This window comes from Lonchura striata, chromosome 20, assembly GCF_050655825.1.
Source record: "Lonchura striata isolate lonStrDom1 chromosome 20, ASM5065582v1, whole genome shotgun sequence".
Taxonomy (NCBI): domain Eukaryota; kingdom Metazoa; phylum Chordata; class Aves; order Passeriformes; family Estrildidae; genus Lonchura; species Lonchura striata.
Window position 1 is genome coordinate 7,200,902 of NC_140722.1, and position 11,353 is coordinate 7,212,254.

The 11,353-nt window shown below is 51.0% G+C and overlaps 1 protein-coding gene across 1 annotated transcript; it reads right to left on the reverse strand.

Annotated features, from left to right (window-relative positions):
• Window positions 1-3,854: 3,854 nt before the first annotated feature.
• Window positions 3,855-8,337, reverse strand: TP53RK (TP53 regulating kinase). Its single transcript, XM_021540873.3, has 2 exons — window positions 5,007-8,337; window positions 3,855-4,473 (listed from the first exon to the last, which is right to left on the reverse strand). The coding sequence occupies exons 1-2, from the start codon at window positions 5,599-5,601 to the stop codon at window positions 3,995-3,997; spliced, it is 1,074 nt and encodes a 357-aa protein (XP_021396548.3). The 5' UTR covers window positions 5,602-8,337; the 3' UTR covers window positions 3,855-3,994.
• Between the last annotated feature and the right edge of the window lie 3,016 nt (window positions 8,338-11,353).

Consider the following 11,353-nt stretch of genomic DNA (forward strand, 5'->3'; position numbering starts at 1 on the left):
ACGGTTGTCAGTGTTCTGCATCTTGCAAAACTGGAAAATATCGATTTCCTGGAGACATCAAAGCCTAGACTATAAAAAAGTTCTCTGAAAAAAGCTACAACATATATCTTGTATGCATAGTTTTTACACATACACAGAGTAACTGCTATCACAGAGCAGCCATTGTCCAGAAATGGCAACAGCATTCCCAGATTATTCAACATTGTCTCCATCCCTGTTCCTTACTTGTACGGGTTTTTTTTTTTTTTTTATGTTTCTTTTTCCTCTTAGTGCTCTTCTAGGTCTCCAACTCCTATTTATCTCGAAAAATGCCCTTTAGTTCAGTTCTGCCCTCATGGCATCAGTGGGCAAAACAGAACTTGGTCTTATTGCCAAGCTAAAGTCAGGCTGGTTGCCAAGAGCTCCCCACTCCCACCACAGAAACCACTGATGATGTCAGATATCAAAATAAACAGAAAAGGCAACTCCATCAGTAATCAGCAAGTCCCTCAGAAGTACTATACTGCACTTTCTGCTGATAAAATTCCTCTATTTCCATTTCATTTGTCTTTCCATCTTTCCTTTCATTCCTCTTTCCACATCTTATCTGCACCTCCTCGTATTCATGGTATTTTAGAGTGACATCCAGGTGTAGAGCCAGGTCAAGCAGGTGCTGGGAAGCCTCTGGAAATGAAGCAGGCCTGGAGTTGATGCCCTGAGACAACAATTCACTTTGAAAAGCAAAAAGATTCAAGCAGTAGAAAGATCCAGAGTGATCAACTGTACACCCAGCACACAGCTGTAAATACATTCTGCTCAAAGGTTTTCCCTGAACATTTAGATTTTCCTGGTGCTAGTGTGGTGGCAGAGAGACCCCCAGTGGCTTCATGCACCACCAGCCACCACTTGTCACATCCCACAACCTCGGGGTCCCCCCAACAGGCAAGCAAGGAGGTTTTGGAGAAGCTGAAGGATGACACAGCCCTTGGGAGAACAGCCCCTCTGAGTAGGACAGGGCAGGACATCACCACTTCCACCACTGTGGGTTGCAAGGACTTTTTACAAAGTTAGGCCATACTCTGGAAGAATATTGGTGGCTCAAAACTGGATTTGCAGCAGATAAACTATTCAGGAAAAAAAAAACCTCAAAAAAACCAACATAGGAGTCCTATTTACCTTACAAAAATGGACATGCACTAGACATAAAGCCTGAGCATTAATAATGCTGTAAGATAATGGCAAATTATTTTAATAACAACAACAATAGTAATTCAAATGCACAGAGATGCACAGAAAGCTAACACAGCAGCATGTCAAGCTGTTCCCAGCCAACAAAAACTGGAACCTCCACCTGCCCTGTGAACCAGTCAGGGAACCAGTGGTTTTCATCCAAGGAGGTGCTGCTGCAGACACAAGTCATGCCAGAATCCTAGAGTAAGTTGGAAGGGACCCCCAGGGATCATTGAGTCCAGCTCCTGATGGACTGATTCAGCTGAGGCTGCAAGAACGTGTGGGGTGGACACGTTGCATGTCCAGAGTGTCCTTTTTGTTGGACATGAACCTGCTGAGATTTTTCCACCTTCAAACAGCAACAGTTCAGCATTCTCTACAGCAATCCATCTGACACACCAGGCGGATCAAGAGGAAATATCAACAAGCCCTAAAACAGATGTGCAGAGAGTAACACTTATATAACAAGGAGGGGTTTATCATGCGGTGAAAAAGCAAAACATTTTGCTTTCCATCAGCAGTAATGTCCTGCTTTGTTTTGAGGCTCCATCCCAGAGCTGATTTCGGCAGAGTTCAGGAGTCCCTGCTCGAAGGCCAGTCCCGCAGCAGCTCTCCGGGAGGACTGGCCTGACCACAGGCTGCGACCCCGGCTCAGGGCACGCACCGCCCATCAAAACCTCCCGTGGATCGCCCTTGTTTCTGTTGTTTCTGCTCCGCTGTCCCGCAGGGAGAGCTGCATTTTAACAAACACCATGATAGCTGGAAACACACTTCTTCAAAGGGCTTTGCAAACAGAACTCAGTCCTGGCATCACCGGGAGACGCTGAGAGCGCTGTTTGCACAGATGGGGGACGGCGGGCAAGGCGGGTCAGGCTGCTGCCTCCCCTCCGCGGGGAGGGAATTTGGGGCTCCGATCCCTCCATAGGAGACTCGTTATCCGCATCCAGCTGCTCCCACCGTGCCACCAGATCCAGCAGAGCACCGATCCAAGCGCCCGGGTGTGCTCGGGCAGGTGCAGCACCAGCAGCTCCTCCAGCCCCGCTCCGAGCCACGAGGGGAGAGCGCCCGGAGCGCTGAAAACAAAACCCCACATCCACCCAAGGTGCCGGCGCGGCAGCCAAAGCTGTGGCTGGGCGGTGGAACCCGGGCCCCACGCCGGGGCCGGGCACTCGCCCAGGCGGCTCCTCTGGCAAGAGGTGAATGCGCGCCGGGCACGGGCAGCCCGCCGCGCTAGGACACTTGCGGGACGCGAACCGGCCACCTCCGCGCCCGCGAGCGGCGGCGCTGCGCCGGCGCCACCGCGCGGAGTGAGGCTGGGGCGGCCGAGGCGCCTGGTGGTTCTCGGCACCGCCCCGGCCCCTCGGCTCGGGCTGCGCTGCTCCAAGAGGGCAGAGAAAAGCCTTCCTCCCTCCTGCCCCGCCTGGCACAGCTGCTCCTCACAGCTCCCTTCTCTCCCGCTGCTCCAAGAGGGCAGAGAAAACCCTTCCTCCCTCCTGCCCTGCCTGGCACAGCAGCTCCTCACAGCTCCCTTCTCTCCCTCTGCTCCAGGAGGGCAGAGAAAAGCCTTCTTCCCTCCTGCCCTGCCTGGCACAGCAGCTCCTCACAGCTCCCTTCTCTCCTCCTGCTCCAAGAGGGCAGAGAAAAGCCTTCTTCCCTCCTGCCCTGCCTGCCACAGCAGCTCCACAGCTCCCTTCTCTCCCCGCTGATCCCTACAGGACGTGGTTGTGCAGTGGAGAGGGACCCCACTCTTTTACAAGCAGTTTCAGAGCACAAGGCAGTGCACAGGAGAACAGAGAATCTTCCTGACGGATAAAGACTGCTCAGCACAGCAAATCGCTCAGCAAGTTCACTGTTTCTATCATTACCTGCAGGCAATGATGCTCCCACATTCACCCAGCTCACATCCCAACCTCCTCACAAAGCTGATAATCTTCTAACCCACCCACGGTGGCAAGATTTTCCTCTAGCACACTTTCCATTCACACAATTAAATACAGTAAGCCAGAAAATCAAAGTAATATAGAGAAAACATTACAACAAAAGACAATTCCCACCTGCCTCTGCCAACTGCCTACCTGGGGAGGCAATGGCAATACCAGCAGTTGCCCTTGTAAAACTCCAAAAGAGGAAATTTATAACAGACTTTTTGCTTAAATAGAAGTTTCTCAGTAGAAAACTACTCTGGATTAACAAATTTTATATTTTCTCCAGACAGTACTATTAACTGAGAGTGAAAAAATCCAATTTACTACCAGAAGAAAATAAAACTGGTCTATGTTTAATGTGGTATTTCAGCATTGCTCATGTTCCAGAATGCAGTTCTGGCAATTTTCAGGATGTGTTCAGTCATTTATAACAGATTTAAACCCTTTGTTGAAAAGTCTTCTGAGAAAAACAACACACTTGTTTTTCTCAGTTACCTTTTGTAGATGCTGTTTTGTAGCCTCTGAAGTAAGAGCCTCCCATAAATTTATGGTCTAGAGGCCAAGAAAGATTGCTCTGAATGATTCTAACCACACAAAGATGAGTAGAATGACACTGTAAACTACTTTGTATTAGAAATATTTCACTTCTAGGACAGAAATGACCTCTAACTGTTTCTCTCTTGGCTGTGCCCCAATCTCACAATTACTATGGTTACTTGATGACACTTAGAACTCTTAGAAGTTTATTTATTTGAAGACACAGTTATCAAAATAGTGATCTGTGAAGTAAAACCAACTAGAAATATAAATAACCCTCTTTGCAAAACCTACTATTTCTCTATCCCTAACCCCACTCTCTTCTACCCAATCATGGATCTCTTCCTTCCCCTTAGCCGAACCTCATCCAGCTTTTTAATCACAGGACCAGATTTTTTAGACGTGGCTGCATAGGTCTTTAGCAGAGCTTGGAACATCGTTTCCGTATCTGGATGAGTGCTAATGAAGGCTTTCTCCAGAACATACAAATCAACTCCTTTATCTTCTGGAAGACCTGAAATAAAACTGAGTCCAAAGTCTATCAACACCAAGTCCAGCTTCTCCGTGGGTGGCCGCAGGAGGAGATTGGCAGTTGTAAGATCCCCATGGATAATATCCTCATCATGCATCCTTGCTAACAGCTCACCCATCTTCTCTGCTAACTTATGGAGGTCACTGGTATCATTTCCACTCTTTTGTACAGAATAAATATGATCCTGAACAGTAATTGAGTCTACAATATCTTCAAGATAGATGGAGTTGGTGACATAATCCACAAAGTAGACCACTGGAGCTGGAATCCCTGTTTAAAAGAACAAATCAAATACCAGCTGTTAATTTACATGATTCCCAGCTTTATTTTAATAAATAAATAAATAAATAAAGCCAATAAAAGCTTTAAACAGAAATGCCAGCTGAGATCACACCCAGCCGCTGATGATGCACACCTTGGAATAGTCCAACTCTTAATCCAAGCCATCTGCACAGCCCCGCAGCCTTACAGGGACCTGGCAGCTCAAACCCCCTGACAGCCCAGCCCCTCCTGGGGGAGCCTCCGGGACACACCGAGGGCACCTTGAGCTCCAGGGGCGCTCTGAAAGAGCAGAGCGTGTCACCCCGGGCTCAGCAGTCCCCGCATCCTTCAGGATGGCGCCGAGGGCCTGAGATCTGCCCTGAGCGACGTGAGGAGCCGGCGTGGTGGGGCTGCCACCGCCCTGGGGTGTGTCTGTCCGTGTGTCCTGCCGGGGCTGCCCGCTCACCCCGCCCCGGGCTGTGCGTGTGTGTCTGTCTGTCCGTACTGCCGGGCAGCCCCGGCCCGCCCGGCCCCGTGCCCACCTGCCCGCCGGCACCGCAGCAGGGACCGCGCCTCCTGCACCATGCGCCGCCGGCTCAGCCGCTCCTCCAGCGCGGGGTGGCGGTACCGCTTCGGGACGCGGAGCTTGGCCACCGCCGGCCGCCCCAGCAGCAGCCCGCGGTACACGTGCGCCTCGGCGCCCTGCTGCACCAGCCGCAGCCCCGGCAGCGCCGGCGGCGCCGGCGCCTCCTCCGCCACCATGGCATCGCCCGCCCCGCCCTCGGCACCGTCCACGGCGGGGCCCGCGGCCCCCAGCTCGGCCGCGGCGGGCCCCACGTCGCCCATCGCAGGGCCCGCGGCGCCGGCCATGACCGAACGCGCTCCGCCCGCCTCCGCCTGCGCCGCCGCCATCACCGCGACACGCACGGCGCACGCGCGGGGCGCCTGCTCGGCAATGCTCGGTAATCTCCGGCCATGCTCGGCCACGCTCGGTTGTGACGGAAAGCGACGAACTGCCGAAGCGCCTGCTCGGCAATGCTCGGTAATCTCCGGCCATGCTCGGCCACGCTCGGTTGTGACGGAAAGCGACGAACTGCCGAGCGCCGCGCGGCCGCAGCGCTCCGCCGCCCCCGCCATGACGAGCCCTGCCCCGCTCTGCTCCGGGCTGCTCCTTCCAAACCCCTCCCGGTGCTTCCCCCCGGGAATCCTGCTGCCCTCTACCGTGCCGGGCGATACTGGGTAACTGCAGCACGGTGGGACTTGTTCCCGAGCATCCCCGAGCCGCCGCGCCCTCCCGTGGGTTTGCCGGCGCAAGAGCGAGACGTGCAGCTGGCCCAAGGCTCGCAAGGGAGATGTGGGGTGCGTTTCTTCCCGAGCTGGCAAGTGGGAGCTCCTGGTTCCCCCCAGGTTTTCCCAGCATCACCGAGGAACCCCTCTCCGGGGCATCCATCATCCCTGGGACACCACGGCCACGGCGTCACCCCCACCTTGGAGCATCACCGTGGGGACTCCATCTCTGGGACATCACCACCAGCACGGTCCATCAGTGGCTCTTGCTCTTTCGTGTGCCAGAAGCCTCTGCTAGAGCCTGTGCAGACCCACTGCAGCTGCCCAGCTGGCGGCTGGGAAGGAGAGGGGTTTGCCTGTAAGATGTGGGGCATCAGCAGGCTGCAGCAGGGCGTGCTGTCCCCTCGGGTCCCCACGCTGGGAACCACCAAAGCTTCTGCCCAGGTCTGCCATGGGCCACTCATGCCGTGAGTGGGCTGACTCTCCCTTCCTCCAGCAGCCAAGTCCCACATTGCCATCTTATTAAGAGATGGATAGACCTCATTATCCTCATAAACCTCATTGGAGCAGTGCTTGGGGTTTTATGGCACCCTGAAAACCCACTGCCCCACTGGGTGATCTGCGCATGCTGCAAATATGTTCCTCAGAAGATACGAGGGAATCCAGCCCAGTCCATGTCAATATGTTTTCAACTGTTGCTTTTGGAGGTGCCACAAGTCCATTTTGTCTTTGTTTTCTCACCCACAGCATTTGTTTCCTTTTCAGAACATTTATATTTTATTAACACATTCCACACAGTTTACATGTCCATTGCACAGTGGGATCATGCCTGCCAAATATTTATCTTGCTTCAGTGACAACTTTTAAACAACCTTCCCAAGTTTTCAATGATACAGATAATCCATCCTGCAATTCTGCCCACCCATAGCACCCTGCTGCAGCTGTGGCAGGGCTGCAAGAGCCCAACAGCCTGCCCAGGGAATGGGGTGAATTCTCTGGCTGGAATTTGCAAATGCCTCAAACACTGAAATAAAGCAGGTTTTCCCCGTGTTGTGAATAGATTTTATCAGAGTATCTGTGCAGATATCCCCACAGACACACATATACAACCTATAAGCAAGTGCACACACATAGCCTTCAGTTCATTATTCTGGCAAACATTATGGTTTTCTCTCATGCTGGCTAAAAACCTCCTCCAGAGCTTTCAAAATATGAAACAAAATATTTTTGCTTTATTTTGCCCTTTATTTTATTTATTTAAATTTTATCTTCCCTGTGATTTCACTTATTCTTTTCTCTTTTAAAGCAATAAATAGTTGACATAGCCCTTGGAAACCAACTAGAGCCATTTACAATATTTATGGTATCACCTAGTATTTTTATTGTAATATTGAACCCCAGAGAACTGCTCTGAAACTGGTAAGTGGTCTCATTATGTAACTTTGTGCTCCTGGTGACAAGCATTTACAAACTCCTTTCACAAACAATGTAATTAAGTTAAAAACTACAGCCCAGCAAACCGAACTAATGGGAACCAAGGCAGGTCTCATGGGCTCCTCCCTGCTCTCCTACAGATCCCTTGCATCAGGCAGGATGCAGCCCTGGAAGCAGCTCTCCAGCCATCCCCCAGCTTATTTAGGGATGGAGGCTGCCATCCTCAGAGCTGCACAGATGGGAAAAGGGATGAATTTGACTTGTTGCAGTGTGCCATGCTGAAGGCATCCCTAAAATGTACAAGGAAACAAGATTCCTGGTAGGACCAACACTGCTGACCAGCATTGCCAGGGAACCCCTCTGGGTTAGGACATCATAAGAGAAAACATCTGCAGCCTGGCATCGGGAGGACAAACCTCTCTGGATGTAAATGAACGTGCTTGATCCCCCAAGCCCCTTCCTAAGGGTCATTCATAATAGAAGAAAATACTCTTAAGGGTGTGGTGAGGATTCCTGAACCCCACGTCTTCCTTTTTCCAGGATGGACTTCTTTCTCCTCTTGTATTCGTATTTCAATTTGTGATTTTACAGCTGAAGCTGCTCCAGCTCAGAGGTAGAAGGTAACATTTCCAGTAATCACAGGCGGGTTGTGTGGCCAAACACGGGCTGCTGTTCCTGAGGCGGAGCTCTCAGGAGCACATTCCTGTGGCCCAGCCCCGGAGATGTGCCCGTCCTGGGGATGTGCCTGTCCTGGGGATGTGCCAGCCCCGGGGATGTGCCCGTCCTGGGGATGTGCCAGCCCCGGGGATGTGCCTGTCCTGGGGATGTGCCAGCCCCGGGGATGTGCCCGTCCTGGGGATGTGCCCGTCCTGGGGATGTGCCAGCCCCGGGGATGTGCTGCCCGGCTGCCAGGCAGGAACACACCCCGCAAGCCCGGCAGCCAGGAGCGAGATAAGGACCGGAGGGGAAATGGCACTGCCAAGACACTGCAGAGGAGGAGGAGAAGGAGGAAGGCATCACAGGAGGAAGCAAGGACAGGAACGTGCCTGCAGGCATGAAGCATTGGTGGATCCAACCCCCCAGACCTTCTCATGTGGAGCTCAGGGACAAAGGTGCTGTGAAAAACCAAACCAAACCAAACAAACAAACAAACAAACAATCAAAAAAACCCCAACAGATTTTTACAGAAAGAATAATAAATTCTGGAATGGCCTGCCCGAGGAGGTGGTGGAATCACCATCCCTGGATGTGTTTAACAAAGCCTGGATGTGACACTGGGTGCCATGGTTTAGTTGAGGTGTTGGAACTGGGTTGGACTTGATGATCCTGAAGGTCTGTTCCAACCCAGTAATTCTGTGAATTCTGTGAATTCTTTCAGCAGGCCCAGAACACCCACTGGCTACAAAAGGTGTGATAAGAAAGCTGTACTTTAAGGACCTCAAAGAATGATTTTTGGTTTTCCCCGTAAATTATCCCTGCTGTACATCATAGCAGGCTTTTGCCCTTTTTTCCAGAGGACAATAACCCACAGCCTCCACAGTGTCAATGTGACAGCTGCATTTCTGTACACACTGATGTCATCTTTTTGTCCTCCTTTGGTAAACACACCATAAAGCTTTCCCTGTGCTCACCAAGACCTCACCTTCTTATTGTCAGTGCTAATAATATTTCTTGCCCTGCCAGAGACCAAGAAGCCTCCAGAAAATGTTCAGGTGGCAGAAAAATAAATGCTGAGTGACCATAGAGAAAAGTATATTTTCTTCTTTTTCACACTGAAATAAGTTCTGAAGGAAGGAATTGTTCAGGCAAATTGAAGATCATGTAGCCAAGAGTGAGTTTGCCCTGAGGCTGATGAGGACTCTGGGTTCTCTTTGGCTCTCTGCCTGGCGTGGTTGGGAGCAATACATGGGAGACATCTCCTCCAGTTCCTAATACAGCTCACCCAAAATCCTTGGCTTAAGCTCTGGGGGCCAGAGATCATGGGCAAGATCACACTGCATCCCCTGCATCCTCCTGAGCTCCCCAAATGTGGAACATTAGCCTAGACACAGACATGTAGTGTTTCTTGTCTGCCATGAACTGGTCTCGTGTGGGTCTTGGGGAAGAGAGAAAATTGGAATAATTTCTCCCTCAGCATATCACGAGAGCTGGTTGTGATTCCAGAGCTGTTTAAACTTCTCTAATGTGAAGTGCCAATGTTGTTGAAAAGCTCTTCCCATGAACTCCATGGGTTTCTGTTGGCTGGTGTCTGAAGCCATTCTTCACCAATTGTGTGATCCCTGCTGCAGCTGTCAGGCTGTATCAGATACAAGGTTTTAGAAAAGGTGTTATCACATCCTGTATTCCCACTGAAATTAGAGCATGTGAATGGGAAGCTTTTATTTCATCTCTAAACCAGGTACATGATTTGACACACTTTTCCTATTCTCTGGGATTTTAAGAAGAAAGAAAACCAAAACATTTGATCAACTGCAGCCAGATATCCAACAGACTAAAGCTGAAATGATCATCAAATACATGATCCAATGTGGCTCATCTCAAGCATCCCAAAACTATGAGTTGAAATAAAATGAGTTGGTACTACTGCTCTACACAGCAGAGACATGAGATGTATCCCCATACTTGGAAAAATAACAATTTTTAAATACTTCTCCCAAATTCCCTATTAAGTTAACATGGGGGATGACTGCAAAGGCTTTTTTAAAAAAAAATAATGTACTCATATGTTCTTTATTTTTCACCCAGCCTGTTAATTTTTGCCTGTCTCAGGGACACAATGGTCACTACTTCAGACTTTCCCAGGTCTGAATTCTGTACTGTTCAATTCTGTACTGGGGCAAAAAACTTTACCAGCACGGGTTCCACAGAGTGCTGTTCTGGAGGTTGTGTGGTTACAACATACTAAATATTAAAATTCAACAAAGGTTTTTAATGCAAAATTACCTGCAGTCACATGCCAGCTCACAAAGCAGATTTGTGGTCACCTGCCCTTACCCTGGAGTGGCAATGCCTGCTGCAAGGCTCTGGAGAGGCTGTGCATGCCTTCCCACCTGTGACACCACATCCTCCTCGCTGTCCCCACGCCAGCTGGGTCACAGCAAGCTCCTGAACGTCTCATGTACCTCAGCACAGCACAACCCGCCCAGCAGCTGCCAGTCACACAAACAGCACCAAGGGGCAATGTTTGCATATTGTGTTAAAGAGTTTTGAAAGCACTTCCAGGTGTATAAGGCTTTGTAAAATCCTTGTCTAACAAACTGGACTTTGGGACATGTGAAATTAGCCTCCAAAAATAATCTCACATCCAAGTGCGAGTCCCCGTGTCTTTTATGCAGGACAGCAGGAAGGTTCCTGTTCCACTCAGCGGATAAAGAATGTTAATTGCAAAGGAAGTTGAATATAGAATGCTTTGTCCGATGGAGCACTGTGTCAGGGGAAGGAGATTATCTTGAATGACTGATTCTTTCTGTCCCACAGCCATGAAAGTTAAGAGGGCAAACTCAGACACAGAATCACAGAATCATAGACTCAGACAATATGCTGAGATGGAAGGGGGCCACCAGGATCATGGAGTCCAACTCCGGGCCCTGCACAGGACACCCCAACAATCCCATCAGGTGCTGCAGAGCATCATCCAAATGCTTTATGAACTCAGTCAGGCTTGGTGCTGTGACCTGGGGAGCCTGTTCAGTGCCCAGCCACTCTGTGTGAAGAACCTTTTCCTGATATCCAACCTAAACCTCCCTTGCTGCTCTTGTTTTCAGCTTTCAAGTGGCCACCCCTTTCTTAGCAGGTTTCTGTGGCTTTCCAGCCGGGCTACCTGAAACCATGAACAAACCGTCAATCTCGTGCACTTTCTGGAGGCTTTCTCGCCTAGAGAGATGAAGCTCTGCAAAGAGCAGCTCTGCAGGCAGTGAGGAGATTTCTGTTCCTCCAGTGAGACAGGCTGGGGACAGAGCTGACATTCCAGCCACCAGACCCACATCCCCGTTTCTGGATTTCTGGACCAAATCGCCACGTACCTCCGTACCGCGTCCCCGGCCGACGCCCGTCCCGGTTCCGCAGGGCTCACCCATCCCCCGGGATCCGGCCCCGCTCCCCGGCATCGCTCCCGGCCGGTGCAGCGCCCCCCGCCCGGGACCCCCGCCCCCGGGAGGGGCGGGCAGGG